We start from the raw sequence: 17,820 nt of genomic DNA, 5'->3' as shown, positions 1-17,820 counted from the left end.
GACTGCAGAGCCCAGGATCAGCCCTTTGGTGAGCTATTCAAGACCAGCCGGAGGGTTTGTGCAGCAACTCACCTGCCTATAGTCTTTGAAATATTTATACGTCCTTCGGAGCTGCTGAACCACCACTGGATCTGCAAGAGAAGAGGAAGAGTCACATGTAGCAGCAGCATCTAGAGCGGGAAAAGTCTTCACGCCACCCATCACAGCTAGCAGGAAAACGAATCCCTGCCTCGCTAGGGATTCTGAATGGACCAGATGCAAATGGGCTGGGTGGGAGGGAGGATGCTTGGGGCATTAGAGTGGAGGTTCAATGTCAAGCTCCCTACAGATTTCCTGGGAGATCTTGCCCAAGTCACGTGCCTCAGTTTCTCACCTGCAAAATAGGGTTAATGCTCCTTTCCCTCACAAACATGCTTTGCTTATTCGTGACCGAAAGGCACCGGTGATGGCAACATATAAAATACCCAGAAAGCCAAGTACAAGATAGAATTTATCATTTCATTAGCCATGGATCCCTTCAGGGACACAAACTCTTCTAATTATACTTCCACCAAAGAGACTCCGCACAAGAAAACCAACCCCAGAACTGGTGATGCTGTAAGAATTTGCTTCAGCAAAGGGTCTGATTAGTTAAGTAACAACATCCTCACATAGGATCCTATGTCAGCCAGTCTTTCAAGAGTCTGTTCCTCCTCTTCCCCAGGCCAACCAGCATGGGAGGCAGCAGGTTCTGGACAGGGCTGCAGATTTGGAGTTCAGGACACCTGGGTTCTATTCCCAGCTCTAACACCAACCTGCTCTCTGACCATAGACAAGTCCCTTCTCCTCTTTACGCTGCTATTTTCCAGCCCACCCCTTGTCTAGACTTAGGCTGTGCTTCTGTAAGGTCTCTCATGTAGCTGGCTCTATCCCGCTGGCACAATTAAACCACCCCCAAGGAGTGGCGGTAACCACTCCGTGCCTGTGCAGTGCCCAGCACAATGCGGGCCCTGACCTCAGTTGGTGCGTGCAGCGCCCGGCACAAGAGTGCCCCAAGCAGCAATTTGTTTTGAGGCATAAAATTGTTTTCCATCATCACCAAAAAGGGGGGTGGAAGGTAATTCAGTGGGCAGGGGAGGCAGGTAACAGCAAGCAGAACTTGAAACTAAACTGGCAAAAATTTTGTGGCAATTTATGCGTTGAAATATACTGGTTATTTTATGCTTCATTTCCGTTATTTACAAGCATCATAAAGGTCTTCTGTTGCATCAGTGGGAGGTGGGGGCAAGTTATCCCAAACTATTTCATTCTCTAACTGGCAAACAGAATTTAGGGATGAATGGAGAGTGAAAGGAGGGGAGGGGGAAGGAAGGCATATGCACATCAGTATAAGAACATGGTTTTTAGCTGTTAATCACAGCCAAACTACACAAGTGTCTAGAGATTTGGGGCGGGGGAGTGGGGCGCCCAAACTTGAGGCACTAAAGGTGATTCTCAGAAAACATGGAGCACCATCCTTCTGAAAATCAGGCCCCCTCTCTTTAAGGGGTCAAGCTGAATACTCAAAAAAAAAAAAAAATGGAGACACCCAAAATCGTTAGTCACGGTTGGAAATCTCGGCCCGTACCTTTAAAAGGGAAGGAGGCTGCCCTAAGAGAGACGCCAAGGATAGCATTTCTTTTGGGGGCACTGAGGCTGTGTCTAGAAAGTAGAAGTCTAGGGAAAACACTCGGTGCTGTAGGAACAAATATATACAACTGTATCTTCTGATCATCCGCCATGCTAGCAGATGAAGCGTGGGCTGCTGTCTGGCAATCCAGACCATCTGATGTAGCTCTCACATATGCAGAAGCATCCCTCTGCCCCTCCCAACGCACACAAGGAATGGATTTTTCAATTACTGGCCTCCTGTCTCTTCAGATGTTCCCATAAGCAGGGGTCAGGCTGTAGAGAGCGTGTGACTGAGTCCGCAGTCCCCACACCATCGCTGTTAACTATCCCTCTGAGATTACAGCTTTACCATCTTAGCGGCCAGGGTTATTCAAACAGAAACTGTAAGTTAATCAATCAAAGGCAGGCGCACTGAATGGGACATAATTTGGGGGCAATTGTTATGATAATGCGGACCGAGCAGCTGGGGCGGATGACGATGGGGCTGTTGAGAGCGGGATTCAGGTGTCAATCGCAGGCCCATACAGGGGACTCTGACCATGGCCAAGGCTGCATTGGACTCTGTCTGTCAGATGCAACACTTGGAAAAAAACAAAAACAAAAACAAAACCACACCCTGGAAAAGTTAAATCAGGAAGAAAAAAAAAAAAAGGGATATGGTTTTAAAACCAAGTCTCATCTGTGACTGAGTTTACCGTTTACTGGCCTGGGTTCATGTTTTAAACTTGGACTCTGTCTCCAATTGTCTCCTTCCCTTCCATGGAGAATATTACAGATCTGCAACACCAATTAATATTTTTGAAGCAAACACCACCCTTTTGAAAATTCTAGCATGCAGGGGAGGCAGCTGGGAGACAGGACACCTGGATTCTATTTCCAGGTTTGAAACTGATCAGAGCTCTGAAACTGACACACAACACACACACTGCTCCCTGCCTCGCTTTCCCCTCTGTAATACAGGGAGGACAATAGCTTTGCAGCCTACAGATGAAAAGCATTACATAAGAGCTAAGTCTTTAGTATGACCTCAGGAAAACCGAGAACATATAATAGCTTTGGGGAGAGGGCGCTCAGCTCTATAGTGGAAAGTTATCTGCCGCATGTCTACAGGGGAGTAGGTACTCATTGTTTCAAACACACAGGGGAGGTGAAGAAAAGGTCTGCAGTGTCTTGACAGATTATTCTAGGTCACATGATGGCTGGCGCATGGTGGTTAAACAATTATGTTAACCCCAACCCGTACATCTTTAAATCTAAAAGGAAGAGCTCGGAGAATTAGCCAGAGATTTGGAGAGAGGAAAAGCGGGGAGGGGGAGTTTTCTATTATGTCGGACAATGGGCCACTGACTGAAAAATGGCTTTTAATCTGGACGGAGCATATGCCAGGCCTGCTGAACGGAGCAGGTGAAAAGCGCTTCCTATCCCAGCTCACGCGCTCTCAGGGGTCCGTGGGCAGACAAAGCCCAGGCCCTGCCTCCACTGTGTGTTTCTGTACGTGTTTGATCTGAAAGTGTTCCGCTCGCCGGACCTTCTGCCTTTGAAAATGTTCAGCAAAGTTCCATCTGCCTCTCTGTTTTCCAGGCTCCTTTAGGGAGGGGGCAGAAGTAACATAACAAAGGGTCTGATTTGCTGAGCCCCCACCAGTTCAACTCAGTGGGAGCGCAGTACCTCAGAAAGTCAAGCCCCTCCTCCCACCACGGGCTTTGCTATTTTCCCTTACAAACTGTAGGACGAAGCAAGACCTATGCTTGAAACTTTCTCACTAAGATTCTGCATTATTGGGATTGGAATAAGGGCTGTAACCCACCCCTTCATACATCCCCACCCCACAATCTGGCAGATCTTTGCCGTCTGGTAGGACTATGCTCCTAAATGCTGTGAAAAGGACAGACAAGGTGGGTGAGGTAACATCTTTTAATGCAGTGGTTTTCAATCTTTCTTCATTTGAGGACCCCTAAAAAATTTCAAATGGAGGCGCAGACCCCTTTGGAAATCTTAGTCTGCGGACCACAGGTTGAAAAACCATGGTTTGATTGGACCAACTTCTGCTGGTGAGAGAGACAAGCTTTCGAGCTTACACAGAGCTCTCATTCACCAACAGAAGTTGGTTCAATATAAGGTATTACCTCGCCCACCTTGTCTCGCTAATATCCTGAGACCGACACACTGCAAACGTCAAATCAACAGTCAGCCTGTATGATTGAGAGGTGTGCTCCAACAGAAACCACCAAAACAGGTCTACCAAATGGCATTATGTTGATGTAGGTATCCAGAATATTCAACACGCTGTAGGAAGAAAATCCAGAAATAACACGTGGGATTTATCAGGGAGCTATGGAAAGCTTTCCCTAGTAGGAAGCATGGGCTGTAGAGAGCTGGGGCCTGGGTGAATTTGGGGGGCCAGAGCCTGGCAGAAGGGGAGTCTATGGCTCCTTCAGCATGCCGATCCATGAAACAGATGAGTGAGCAGCGACAGAATGATCTTAAGCAAGCGAAGGCACGCCAGACAGCACGAAGGTATGAGAAACCGCGCTGCGACAGGATGCCGTCAGAGCCTGACCTTTCCCCATCGCTCCGCTCTGACCCCCATGGGGCTCTCTCTCTTGAAATCTGCCCCTGCTCTTCGCTCATCAAGTGGAACAGGCTAAGAAGGGCATCTGGAAAGCCTATGGCTCCCGTCCCTTGGGGGGCAGACATACTACAGCGCCACATCCCCCCCGCCCCTTCATTCAGTGTCACAGCAGTTTCCCACTCTGCTCCCCCCCGCAGCTATGCCCTGGGATGGGTAGGGAAGGGAGAATTGTTAACCCTCCCATCCCAGCACAAGTCCTGCCTGACCTTCTGCCCTCGACAAGAGACTCACACACGCTGTTTATGCACCGGTACATCTGCTCTGGAGAAGCAGCTCAAACCCTGGCTCTTTCATTCAGCTGATTAGAATTGTAAAGTTACTTTATTTCTTGATTTTTTTTCCCTAGGGGGAGCTGAGCATGTTACACTTATTACTGCTCACTCACTATCCAGCTTAAACACATTAAAGAATTAACATTTATAATCCGGCTTTCCATATACTGAGCTGCTCTCCCCCCAGATTTCTCTGCCACCTAAATCCAAAAGGTGGTAAAGACATTTGTGCTTCCAGCCAGCCAAAGTAAAGAGTTTAAATCCTCGGTCGGCCTGGGATTTTTACCAGATGGGTCTCCAACAATATCACAGTGAAATAATTCCATAGCTTGTATAACCAAGTGGGGTATGAAAACTGCCCTGAATGTAGCTTTGGAAGGAGTAGCAAAACACAGACCCTATGTGGAGGGGGAGAGGGGGTGGAGAAGATATCTGTAAACCTGATAAGAGAGGCAACTTTCCCACCAACTGGCTGAGGTTTGAACAGAGTTCTGTGATTGTGCCGCCAAAGTGATCAAAACTGCCCCTCCACTTACCAGGAGTCCTCTTCTGTGGTTCCAAAATTTACACCCGCTTTCAACAATTTTATAAGGGGAGGGAGGGGAGGAGATGGGGCGAGATACACGGGACTGATTTTGGGGCCCATATAGTTTCATTGAGTTTAAGACCAGAAGAGACCAACGGATCGTCTAGTCAGACCTCACATATAGCATTGATTTTCACCCAGATGCCCCTATAGTAAGTCGATGACTTAACTTGCACCAAAAGAATTTCTGTCCTCAGAAAACTAAACTGAGTCACAGGGAGAGAACAGGAGAGGCTGAGGCTTCTGCAGTGGCAGGGAATTGATTAGGCGAGACAGGCCCAGATGATCCCAGCCGGAGTTCCACGCTCCAGAGGAATCAATAACCCCAAAGTCCCTCCCAATCTGACCAGGGGGAAGGGGGGGAGAAATGCCTTCCTGACCCCAAACCTTGCAAACAGTTTGACCCTGAGCATGAGAGTGAGACGCACCAGCCAGGCAGCTAAGAGAGGATTCTCTGCAAGACCTCAGAGCACGGTCCACCGCATCCCAGCAACGGCCAGCCTGATACTCCAGAAGAAGGTGAAAAATACCCTCCACATCCAAGAAAACAAAACAAACCAAACTGCACTGGTGAACAAATTCCTTCCTGACTCCGCTGCAGGTAAGCGCTGAAGCCCCAAAGCACAAGATTTCATTATAGTCACTAACTTGATGCACAGCAGCAGGTGCCATCAGCATTTCACGGGCAAGGCAGGCAGTTCTGTTCTCCCCATACCCACGAAGGAAAGCGATGAGCAAGAGGAAGCAGATTCCCAGATTCCAAAGCCAGAATTTCTGGCACTGCTACAATCTCCCAGCCCAGCCCTTTTCCATGGTTTCAAAACATACTCCCATTCCACAATTGGAAGGGTGGCAGGGAAGATGGGGGGAGATTACAAGTGACTGATTTTGGAGCCCATATGATCATTTGGTTTATGGATCCCTCTGAACAGCAGGGAGCACGCCTCCCCCTTTAGGTTCGGAAAACTCCTGGCACATTCTTGGGCACCACCGGGAACAAATATTAGAACTAACCCCTTGATTGGTGGATTCTGGGGTGGTTCTATTAAATGAGTATGTTATTGAGTTCAAATATACATCTAAAAGAAAAAGATGAATGCTGTTCACGTCTCTGTTGAGGAATTTTGTTCTCATGACCATGTACCTCTTAAGCTTCCTCAAAACCACTGGCTGGCCTTTTTGAGCGTTTAATTTGTGGGGGGGTTCAAGGGGTCAAACCGTTCATTCTTTGGCGGGTGGGAAATTGTACTTGGGTTATAGATCACCGTGTACCTTGGAGATTAGCAGCGTTCAGGTGGGAGTTTTACATGATCTTTGCTAGTGAATTTCAGATTTAAAAAAATGCCGAGAGCTTTACTGATGGACAATCTTCATTAGCATCCTGCCCTTTGAGGCTCCGCTGCCTCCTCGGATGACCACACCGTGTGGATTTGATTGCAGCTGGGCACCGAGCGGGCCCCTGTGCAATGGAGACCTGAGTGAATATCGAGCTAATCTTCTGCAGTCAGGAGGGCTCCTGGCTCATTCTCAGCTGCTGCTTTTAGTGCTGGTTCATTACCAATTCATCTTGTTTTAATTACAGTATTAACCCTGGGCTGATTAATATGGAAATGGACAAGATTTCAGCTACAAATGGAACAGCAATTAAACACCAGGCCAGGTCCTACAACCTAGATAGTTCACTTGGTCAAGGCTGCAGCCTTTCCTTTCCCAGAACCCCAATGCCATATAGCATGCTGGCGATCGCAGCAATGCCAGGCAATCCCGGAAGGTGGGAACAAACCCCATTATCTTCCAGGGTGGAAAAACAAGTACAGATATCCGGGGGGAAACTAAAGAGAAAACCACACAGGAATCCAAGACAGAGGCCTAGTGAATTAAGAGCCTACATACACCGCTGATTGTGCGGCCCGGTCTACACTACCGAGTTTACGTTGGCATAGCCCCCCTAGAATAGACACGGTGTCTGCCAATGGAGGGCGTTTTGGCAGTGTAGAAACACCGTCTCCCAAAACATTAGCAACCCCACAGAAACACACTTCTGGTGGCACAGCTGCATCTACCCTGGGGGCTTTGGTGGCATAGCTTTGTCACTAGCAGGTGTGATATTTTCTACACTCCTAGCTGCCATAGCTATGCTGGGATAAGTTTTAAGTGTAGCCTAGGCCTTAGAGAAGATATTGTCCAGTTTTCCTAGAATCTCCCTAAGCAAAGGACACCGTAAGTTGGGTGAAGGGACAAGACAGTCTAAGCACGTCTCTCACTAGGGCCATTTGTACTAAGTGACCAGTGATTTTGGGGTACCCAAACTGAGACACCAGAAAAAGGCCTGATTTTCAGAGGACAGGTGCTCAGCCCTTGCTGAAAGTCAGGCCCTTTAAAGGTTCCTCAGACTGGGTGCCACAGAAGTGAGTTGTTCAAAATTGTTGTCTGCTTCTGAAAACTTTGATCTAGAGTGCAACAGGAAAGGAGTTTTCTACCCAATTCTCATTTCCCAAACACCTTTGCTTCTGCCTATTGTTCTGTGTTACCAGTCAGACCGTGGGAGGATGATGAGTGGGAGGGTTTAAATTGGAAAGGGGAGAGGAGGAGATACTCCCGCTATATCTATGCGAAGAGAGGAAACCGTTTTACTGAACAGTCACTATGAGATGAGAAAAATCAAGTTCAAAACACTCCGTCTCTCTTAGGGACCCAATGCCAGGAGTCTTCCTTGACAGGAGTTTGCTCATGTTCTGTCTAAGACCCAAGTAACAGAGCAGCTGCGCCTTGTCTTGGAGACACTGTTCCACAGCTGGAGATCTCACTCTCAGGAAGCTTCTCAGACATTCAGCCTCAGGGCAGGGTTTTTAAACACACAGTAGAAGTGCAAGTCAGTGGGACACGTGCTCTTAAGTCACTTAGCTACTTTTGAAAGTGCCGCCCTAAACTGTCCTCTCTCAGTTTCATCCCAGTACTCTTACTCATCTGCCATGATACTATCTGGCCACCAACACCACAGTATCAGAGCTCATCACATGCTAATGAATTTCCCCTCACAGCCTCTCTGCAAGGCAGGGAAATGCTACTATCCCCATTTTATAGTACAGAGGCACAGAGAGGCTTGGCGATTGGCCCAAGGTCACACAAGGCAGAGTAGGGAATTACACCTTGGTTTCCCGAGGCCAAGGCTGGCACCCTGACCACTGAGCCCATCCTCTCATAAATCACACTCCGTCCCTCTCCTTCCTTGGCTCTAACGCTTTTCAAACATGCACAGGCTCCCGCAATTTAGACAAGTCAAGATTTAGCTCTCAGGCTTTCCCTGGTGCTCAGCTGCTGTGGTTTCCTTATTAGTTTTGTTGATCTTCTCCAAAAATGTGATGACCAGAAAAACACAGACAGCACCGTTTGCAGCAAAAGTCAGAAGAGGAAACAGCAGCTGATGGTTTCTTTCAGGAGTCAAAGGGGTTCCAGCCCCATTTCTGACCTATGAGACCAGCTGGAAGCTCTGCTGCAGTGATAGGCAGGTGACAAGGTTAAGAGCTGCTGTTTCACCCAAATGAGCGTTTGTAGGCTCAGAAGAGGACGGGAGCACGTCAAACAGAAGCAGACTCCGCGTCTGTAAAACTCAATTGAGCATGTTAACAGTGCCGACTATAGGCTGCCAAACCTTCCCTCTGCCGTGTGCACATACTCATTTGTGGTCATAAACCTTGTTGGACCTTCCATTGGAAAAAACATCCCTACATCCCTCACAAGGAAACGTTTTCCATAAGAAATCCACATGCAGATGACAAAAGTAGCCCACAGGAAATAGTTTTGCCTCCCAGTTGACCAAAGCCCTCACCATGGACTGTTTTCGCCCTTTGCTCTCCATCCCCTCGCTTCGAAGGCTCCAGCGGGAGTTCTTGGTTTCCATCCCCACTGCCGGAAGTGTGGGCTACTGGCTAGAGCAGGGGATTAGGAAAACTACTGCTACAGCAAATCAGTGTCAGGCTTGGGCCAGTCATGCAACCTCTCTGTGGTTTGGTTTAATCCATCCATACAATGGGAACAACTGCATGTCTTCCAGGGGATTAAAGGGAAATCATCGTATGCCCTCCCGAACACAGACCACAACAGAAGATGGCACCATGTTCGCAGGGAGGAAGGAGGGGGAGAAACTGGGAAACTGAAGCTCAGAAGCACTCTCGGTTTGATCCAGTATTTTAAGCCAACTTCCCAGTGGATTCACTGAGTCCAGAGACATTTCACAGCCAGTTCCACTCCCCAGACAGGTTACTGTAGAGTCCCTTACTTTCATCATTCATGAACAGCAGCACTAAGAAGCATCGAGCCCAGATGTGCTTCTCTGTCTAGGAGAAGCGTTTAAACGAGGTGTCTACTGCCAAATCCAAGAGCACCCAGCCGGGGCAAACATCCATCTCTTAGCACAGTGACAGGCATGGAGTAAAAGCCCAACTAGCGCAGTGCAGAATTCAGAAGCCCAAACACAAACGTGTTTATCCAAAGTGAGTCGCTTTCCTGCTTGGGGAGAGTGGGAGGCTTTGGGAAGGCAGGTAGAGTCGCCAAGTCTGATACGTCTCCTGGAGGGCAGCTACTTTGTCCTGCCACAGGGGGATACCGCTGGATGAATAAGGAAAAGGAAGGGCAAATGTCTCTCTCCCTGCACCTGCCAGCGCTCTCCTTGCTCAGCGTTTCTGGCTTTTAAAACTGGCCATCTTTCCAACCTGGAGCAAAAGGGCCTTTCTGTTCCACCTCACACAGACTTCCCAATGACCAGTGAGTTGCCCTGTTTATCAAGAGCCATCTGCGCTACCGAGCTCACATCTGCAGGAGCGACAAGTCTATTCCCCCACCCCCCCCACACACACCCCTGCACCAGCCTCTCTTCCATGTCTGTCTGCCAAGGGCTCATGGGGAGGAAGCGGCCTAAAGCACTGAGCCAACTCAGAAGCAGGTTTGGGGCTTTACTCACCATTATCAAATTCGTCTGGGATCTGTAGGGAAAGAAAAGAGATATGGCTGGTTATTCTTCTTTTTCTGACTCCACTACATTATACAGCATGGCTAGAGACACCCTCACAGCCATTTGCCTAATTAAGAGAAAGATTAATCTCTAAACATATGAATATTCAGATACATCTGTTGGCTGGGGTGCAGCTGCCAGCCCTCCCTTACCCAAACGCTACCATTGCCAGCATGTTCAACTCTGAGGTCTGGTACCCACGGCAGGCACAGCACTCCAGCAAGGCCAACTGGGCCTGCTCCCCAGGGGAGGGGAGAGGGGATGAAAACTCCTGACATCAGTTAATTACATCAGCTCTTTGTCTAAGACAAGCGGACCAGGCTGAGAAGGACAAGAGGACCAGGAAGGCCTTAACTGTTGGCACGTTTCATATATAAGCAGCATGTTTATTGCAACATATCACAATGGTTATAAGGAGTATTTCAGATCCCATGACCCTTTGCTAAGAACAGTTGAAACCGTAACAGGAAAGGACAGAAACTGAATATCTGAGGACAGAGAAAAATACAGGAACAAATTCCATTCCTGACCAACTCCACCGAAACGGATGTGGCTGGACTGCGTCGAACAGATGCGCCAGTCGCTCAGGGGAACTTTGACTTTGAACTCCACTGGGATATAGGAACAGCTGTCTTCATGTGAGCATGAGAGAGATGCAGGACACCTGGGTTCAAATCCTGGCTCTGCCACGACTTTGGATATGTCACAACCGCTCTGCATCTCAGTTCCCACATCTGTTAAGTCAGGAATATAATCCACTCCCGCCCTTCGCCTATTTCGACTGGAAGCTCACTGGGTACAAGTGACTGTAACTGTGTCTATAGAGTGCCCAGCACAACAGGGCCCTGATCTCAATTGCAGCCTGTAGGCACTACCAGAATACAAGTAATAAATGTCCCTTTGATAAAGGAAAACCCCACGGTAATGTCAAAGCTGTTTGAATCACCACATTTATTTTACAAAGAAGGGCTTATCTTTATGGAGAAACGTTAGCTAAAATACAGTTATGTACAAAATCCTTATCGGGTGATGTTCTCAAGACACAGGAAAAGCAGCTCATCACTAGAATTCATTAGGAAGGCAGGAGGACTTTCAAAGTTGCTCTAAGCTGCTCTGTTGCAGTAATACAAACAGAAAGCTGGAGAGGGAATTCCATGGGGGAGAGGTGTTTCCTGAGGTGCCTTCATTTACTGCCCAGCAGGAAGGCCGGAGTGAGGACTGAGCAATGTTCATTAGGATGGAGAGATTTGAGACGCTGATCACACTTCTGCTTGATCAATGTGTGTCTGAACTCGTCACTGTAACCATTCTGTTTTCACGTTCTACGAGTTGGTCCAATGTCTGGGTTGGTCAGGCTAGGTTTGAGGAGATGCAAACGAATTCAGACACCACCACCTATGAACCCTGACTCACAGCAGAGCAGCCAAACTTTTGGCCTGAGGGCCACTTCTGGGTATGGAAATTGTATGGCGGGCCATGAATGCTCACAAAATTGGGGGCTGGGGTGCGGGAGGGGGTGAGAGTTCTGGCTGGGGGAGCGGGCTCTGGGGTGGGGCCAGAAATGAGGAGTTCAGGGTGCGGGAAGGGGCAGGGTGTTGGGGCACGGAGGGGGGGTGAGGGCTCTATCCGGAGGTGTGGGCTCTGGGGTGGGGCTTGGGATGAGGGGGTTGAGGTGCAGGAGGGTGCTCCAGGCTGGGATTGAGGGGTTTGGAGGGCAGGAGGGGGATCAGAGGTGGGGCAGGGGGTTGGGACACGGGAGGGGCCCAGGGGTGCAGGCTCCGGGCGGCACTTACCTCAAGCGGCTCCCAGAAGCAATGGCACGTCCCCCCTCTGGTTCCTATGCAGAGGAGCGGACAGGCAGCCCTGCACGCTGCCCCGTCCACAGGCCCTGCCCCTGCAGCTCCCATTGACCGTTTCAAGCCAATGGAAGCTACGGGGGCGGCGCTTGGGGCGGGGGCAGCGTGCGGAGTCCCATGTCTGCTCCTATGCATAAGAGTCGGAGAGGGGACATGCTACTGCTTCCGGGAGCTGCACAGAGCTGCGGCCAGCGACCCTACTCCCCAGCTGGAGAGCGGGAGTGGGGCAAGCCCCAGACCCTGCTCCCCAGCGGGAGCTCAGGGGCCAGATTAAATTGGCTGGCGGCCTGGATGTGGCCCACGGGCTGTAGTTTGCCCACCCGTTCTGTGGGGGATACACAGGTTTGTGAACCACAGAAATCAATGTATTTAGATTGTACAGTCTTTCGGGAGGCAGGGACAATCGTGTTATTATATCTATACAGCGCCTGGCACAAGGCGGTTTTGATCATTGATGGGGGGGAGGGCGCCTCTAGACACTACTGCAATTCAAAGAATGATAATAATAATGCACTTGGATGAATAAGAGATGCTTGGTATTAAAAGAAAAAGGCAGTCTCTACCCAACCTCTTACCTGGAGATGATCCTTAGATAAAGTTCTAAGGACCTGTCTTTAACTGTCTGTTTCCCACTGAGGTTAATGTGACATCCATCAGGCTAGTTGCTTATGCCTGCATTGAGCAACTGGACCCCCCACATAGGTAAGCTTGCCCCCACCAGGCAGTAGTTCTTGTACCTTCCGGGAGTTAGAGGTGAAATATCCCCACTGCATATAAGACTGCACGGCCCTGAGGTTGTGTTTACAGGATGCAAACCCATCCCCCTCCTGCCAATCAGGCATGGATTTGCTGGTCAAATGACTAGTCAGTGTCCAGGGTCCAATTACCTAAGTTGCGTGCTAGGGTCCAGACCAAGAAGGGGAAGAGACATGCAAGTGCCTCCAAAGCTGCTCCAGCCTTAAGGTTGAAGGGAATCACCCCTTACCACTTAATCTGTCGCCCGACTGGGATTATGAGCTTTTAGGTGTCGGGACCATGTCATGTTCTGTATTTTGCAGAACGCGGAGTACATTTTACAGCGCTGTGCAAAGAGCTCCGCACTTGAGAAAGTCACAAGAAGCTCTCATCATTCTCAAGCTGTTTCCCTGCCGCCTTCTGTGGGCCAGAAGCTCAGCTGTTCCACTTCTAACCCTTGTCACATCACACCAATGGGTTTCTTTTGTAGCTGACAGTATATTTACTTTTCTGAGCAGCGGCAAGTAGTCACTGGCCAGAACAGAACCCAGACGGCCTAGACAGACTTTGTAGGCAGAAGGAAGTTGTAATACACTCTCCCCCTCTCAACAGCACACACCCAGAGGCAGTTTTCCAAAAGGAGCTGCTGTTCAAAAATAAAGTCTGCTACCTCCTGTTCTGTGGCTGGGCTCTGTGTTTTTAGTTGTATCTCTCACCATAATCTCCCAGAGCCCCTCTCTCTCTCTCACACACACACACACACACACACAAATGAATGGAAGGTCCGTTCCCTTTCGTGCCCTTCCTCCTGAGAAAGTAACTAGGCATCTGCATGTCTACCCTGTGCTCTTTCCGAACCAGTACCATCTCTCCAACAGCACACACCTACCCAGCCAACCGTTGCTAGGACCAGTTTTAGGGTTTGCAGGTCACCCAGTTGCCAGGATGAAAGGGATGGTGGCTACTGGGTTGTGAATTCCATTTCCCCACCTGCACTGCCCTCTGGTCCAGTTACAAGGATACGGTGTCAAGCTTCCTCCTGCTGCCGAAGAGGAAGTTCAGCTGGGGCACTGGCCCAGACATGCCTGTGGACGGTGCCCGTAACAGGGAGATGAGGGAAACCTGTACAGCAAGCAAAAGGTACAATTCCCCACTGGGCAGGTAATCCCGTGGCAGGATGTTAAATGCAGGAGAGTGAGAGATTTCAGTTCTTTTTTCTTTTTTTAAACTACTCCTACTGAGTCCCACTAACGCATCTCTAGGCTAGTCTGGAATCAATCAGCAGGGTGGTCCCCCTAAGCATTTCTGCTTATAAATGGCATCTCAGCCTAGGATAAGAGCAACCCCAGGCCATGCGGCACCATAAACCCCCCCAAATAACTGCACTGCTCTTTAAACATAGAGCACGTGTGCGCATGAAGTGAGTTTGCTGCTCCTGAAAGAGGAGGAGCCTGAGGTCCAGTGGCCAAGCTTTTAGGAGGAGGCTGTGTGAATGTATCTCAGTTCAGAAAACATCTCTCAAGCAAGAGTATCTGGAAAACCATTTCAAGATATCGGTAGCCTATACAAAGGCCTAACTGAGCCTGTTTAATCCCCATTTGAAACTGTCCAAGACGGCAAGGGAATGGAGAGAGTACCTCCTACCTCAGCCTCAACTACTAGGAGGGTTCATTCCCGCAGAAAGCTCGGCAAATCATGTTAAGGGCAGACTGGTTGGTGCAAGCCTGCTGCTAACTCCACAGTGCCACCTAATGAGGAAACGAACCTGAGAAAGCAGCAAGCTCAGAAAGTAACCCAACAAGTGAGAACTGGGTGGCAGAAGAAAGCAAACTTGGCACACTTCTTAAACTGGGAGTTCTTCCTTCCAGCCTGCACTTCCATCAGCAGCACTGTTACAGATCACTAGAACTTGCTAACTAACCCGCTCCATGTCATGGAGGATATCAATCAAGTCCTCTCTCTGAACGCCATAACGCCATCATTTTATAAACACGTGGCTCACAAAACAGCCATTTCTAAGGGCTTTTGCTGTGGACAGCGCAGAGCTGATGACACTGAATGAAAGAGGTTAGGGGAAGAAGGGAAGGAAGTAGGAACAAAACAAAAACAGGTTATTGTTTGACTGCATCAGGAAGCCAAATGCTCAGATGCGTCAGGAGTCAGAGCCTGTTTTAACAAGTTCAGACTATTATAAAGGGCTGGAGAGCAAGTTAGCAAAGCTGACATGATGCCCATGAGTCAGACCCCCCTGAGGGATGAGGACATGAATGTTTGTGGGGGGGCGTCCCCTGGAGTTCCAACATCCCACTACCGGGAGAACCAGGGGGATAAGATAATTTTGGCCGGCTGTCTTTGGCTGGCCTCCCACCAGTCAGGAAAGAGCAAAATCCAATCAGACGTTTTTATTTAGACTCACATGGAAGAGGTCAAACAGTAACAGGATTTATACAACTGCTTAAGTGAAGACAACATCCCTTCAGGATGCAATTCCCCTGGTATGACTGTGAGCACTACATCGGCCATTCCACTGAAAGGAAACAAAGTCCCTCTCATCCTAATCCCTCTTCCCTGTTTAATGCACATCCAGATCAGGAGGATGAAAAGAAAGCACAGCTGACCCTCTCAGGGGCCATGAAAGAAGTGGCCCCCACAACAGCTGTCAGGAGAAAAAAACCCAATGTTCATTTCCCAGAGAGCTTTGCAGCACCGTCACCTGAGCCATAAATATAACGAGGTTTAAATTACTGTACCAATTACTAAAGTGAGGTGGCAACAACAGGAAGTCACCTGGAATCACAAAACACTCTTGAGCATTAGTAGATAAAGCCCAAGTTTGGCAGGATTATGGTCTACTGGGGCACGGAGGTGGTTTAAACTTGACTAAAAGGAAAATCTAACAGACTACAACTCAAACTGCGTGCCGTATCTGAGGTCAGAACCGCCCCCCGCCCCCCCCCCCCCCCCCCCCCCCCCCCCGCAAGGAAATTCCACCCAACTTAATGCACGCCTGCAGGGCACCCTAAGGGAGGAGTGAACCAGGCAGCCAGGTGAGCTCTCTACTAGTGGTCGAACGCAAAAGCCTCCTGCTTTGTAGCTCTGACATCTCTCGGTGCCACTCTGCCAAGATAAAAATTTGCCAAAATCACCCTCATCGATTGACCAGCTGTTGCAGATAAAGAATTCAGAAGCCTAGAGAATATGCCAGGGTGGCGAGGCCTTGACATCTGGAAACCAGGAGTTACAATGAGGCAGGTGCTTCCCTCCAGCACATTCTCTGCTGTGACTTCATTTGCAACATGGAAACCTGTTCACTAGAAACACGACTAGGATCCACCAACTCATTTCAAAAGAGGAGGACCAATGAAAGGTCAAATAGAGCAGGCAGGACATGAGCCAACAACCCCTAAGTGAAAGGCACGGCATCCAGCCATTACTGCTACTGAAGGCCTACTCCTATCAGATCCTTGATAAGTTTACAGGTGTATCCGGCCAAGATTTCAATAACGAACAGGCTGCCCATTCAAACCACATAAAGCGTCCCCAGACTTATATAAAATAACTGTCTGAATTTGTTGTGCTATGAGCTCATACTATTCCTTCTCACCTATTGTCTGCAGGACAGCTTTATGCCTTCGCTGAGCAGAGCTATATGTAGCGATGACTGAAGACTGTAGTGTAAGTTCAATAAAAGGAAAAGAAACTGGAAACACATGGTGGAAGGACAAGTGCTAAGGAATTTATTCTGCACTATCAGGAAATACTTTTAAAATGCACCAGTCAACCAGGAATCCTGCAGATCCCTTATTTAGCAACGTATGGGACTCCCTTCAGCCATACACAGCTTGTCTTCTTTTAAAATAATTATTTTTGCTATTAAATTTTTCAGAATATTAACTCTTAAACTTAAGCCTGGAACTGCATTTGCTTCAACATATGTTTTTAGCCCACATTCATCACTGTAGCATCTGAGTGCCGTCCAGGCGTACAGTAAACAACTTGATTAGAGCTGGATAGATAGATGGTTTGCTGGCAATCCAAAAAATCGGGGGGGGGGAATCATTTCACATCAAACTGAAAGACAACATTTTCAAAGTTTTTGGTGAATCAACAAGGAAAAAAAATAGTTTTGGGTTGAATGAAATTTTAGTTCGTTTGACTGAGCAATTTTTAGTGTTTAATTAACAAAATAATATTAAAGTAAATTTCCAAACAAAAAGTTGTTTTGACCCGGGGGTGGAGGGGAGGGAACGACACTTTGCTTTGAAATTTTCAAACTGAAATGCTTTTTTCTCGGATTTTTTTTTTTTTTTTGGTTAAACCAAAACAATTTGGCGAAATCCCCACAAATTCACACAATGTTCTGTAGTCACCGTGTCTGCATTTTTTTACTGAGAAAAGATTCAGTCAAACAAATTCACCCAGCTCTAGAGGACTCATCTGTACAAGCTTAACACAGTGTATGGCCCATCTGCACTAAAAAAACCACATCCCAAAATTTTACAGTTAGAACCATATAGCCACCACCTAGGCTAACACCTTTAGAGTGGTGGACGACGACAAATTGTGGTCAAGGCAACCAGGCTATAGAGCTGAGGTACCCTTAGCTCCCTCAGCAAGTCACTTTTATATCTATAGCTACTTGTTGAGGGAGCTACACACACACACCTGCTTCCTAAGAGCATTTCATCCTACCTACACAGCACCGAAAGCATTACTGGACTACAATTAGATTTCAAACATGTGGTTCAAATCTGATTTAAAGTCAGCATGGATAACGTTTTTCAAAGGTGGGGGTGGTGGAGGACCGGGACAGTGGGTTGTGGAGATTTCGTTCTGAAGGTATGATCCCAAATTAAAATATATCTAAAGCATGTACGTGTTTTGGGGGCATACGGACAGAGAAGAAAAAGCATAGCAAAGGAGTATAGTCTTCAGATCTGTATGTCCAGAAGCCCCTTTTGCTATCAGCTATCGAAGGTATTTATACAGCCCTCATCACTGCAGTATCTAAGTACCTCACCATATTGATTGTATTTATCCTCATAACCCCCACGGTTAGGTCAGTGCTGTTATCCTCA

The 17,820-nt window shown here is 48.3% G+C and overlaps 1 protein-coding gene across 5 annotated transcripts in view; it reads right to left on the bottom strand.

Annotated features, from left to right (window-relative positions):
• The window catches only part of TIMM50 (translocase of inner mitochondrial membrane 50), a 46,893-nt gene that overhangs the window by 13,573 nt on the left and 15,500 nt on the right, over positions 1–17,820 (bottom strand). For all 5 annotated transcript variants that reach the window (XM_037884716.2, XM_037884715.2, XM_037884714.2 and 2 more), the window contains exons 4-5: positions 10,101–10,122; positions 73–131 (exon numbers count right to left, since the gene is read on the bottom strand). In XM_037884716.2, coding sequence (XP_037740644.2) covers positions 73–131; positions 10,101–10,122 — 81 coding nt within the window. The remainder of the gene's footprint in view (positions 1–72; positions 132–10,100; positions 10,123–17,820) is intronic.

The sequence above is a fragment of the Chelonia mydas genome, chromosome 23, assembly GCF_015237465.2.
Source record: "Chelonia mydas isolate rCheMyd1 chromosome 23, rCheMyd1.pri.v2, whole genome shotgun sequence".
Lineage (NCBI taxonomy): Eukaryota > Metazoa > Chordata > Testudines > Cheloniidae > Chelonia > Chelonia mydas.
The sequence above is the reverse complement of the archived record's forward strand: the minus strand, read 5'-3'. Positions and strand labels throughout refer to the sequence as shown.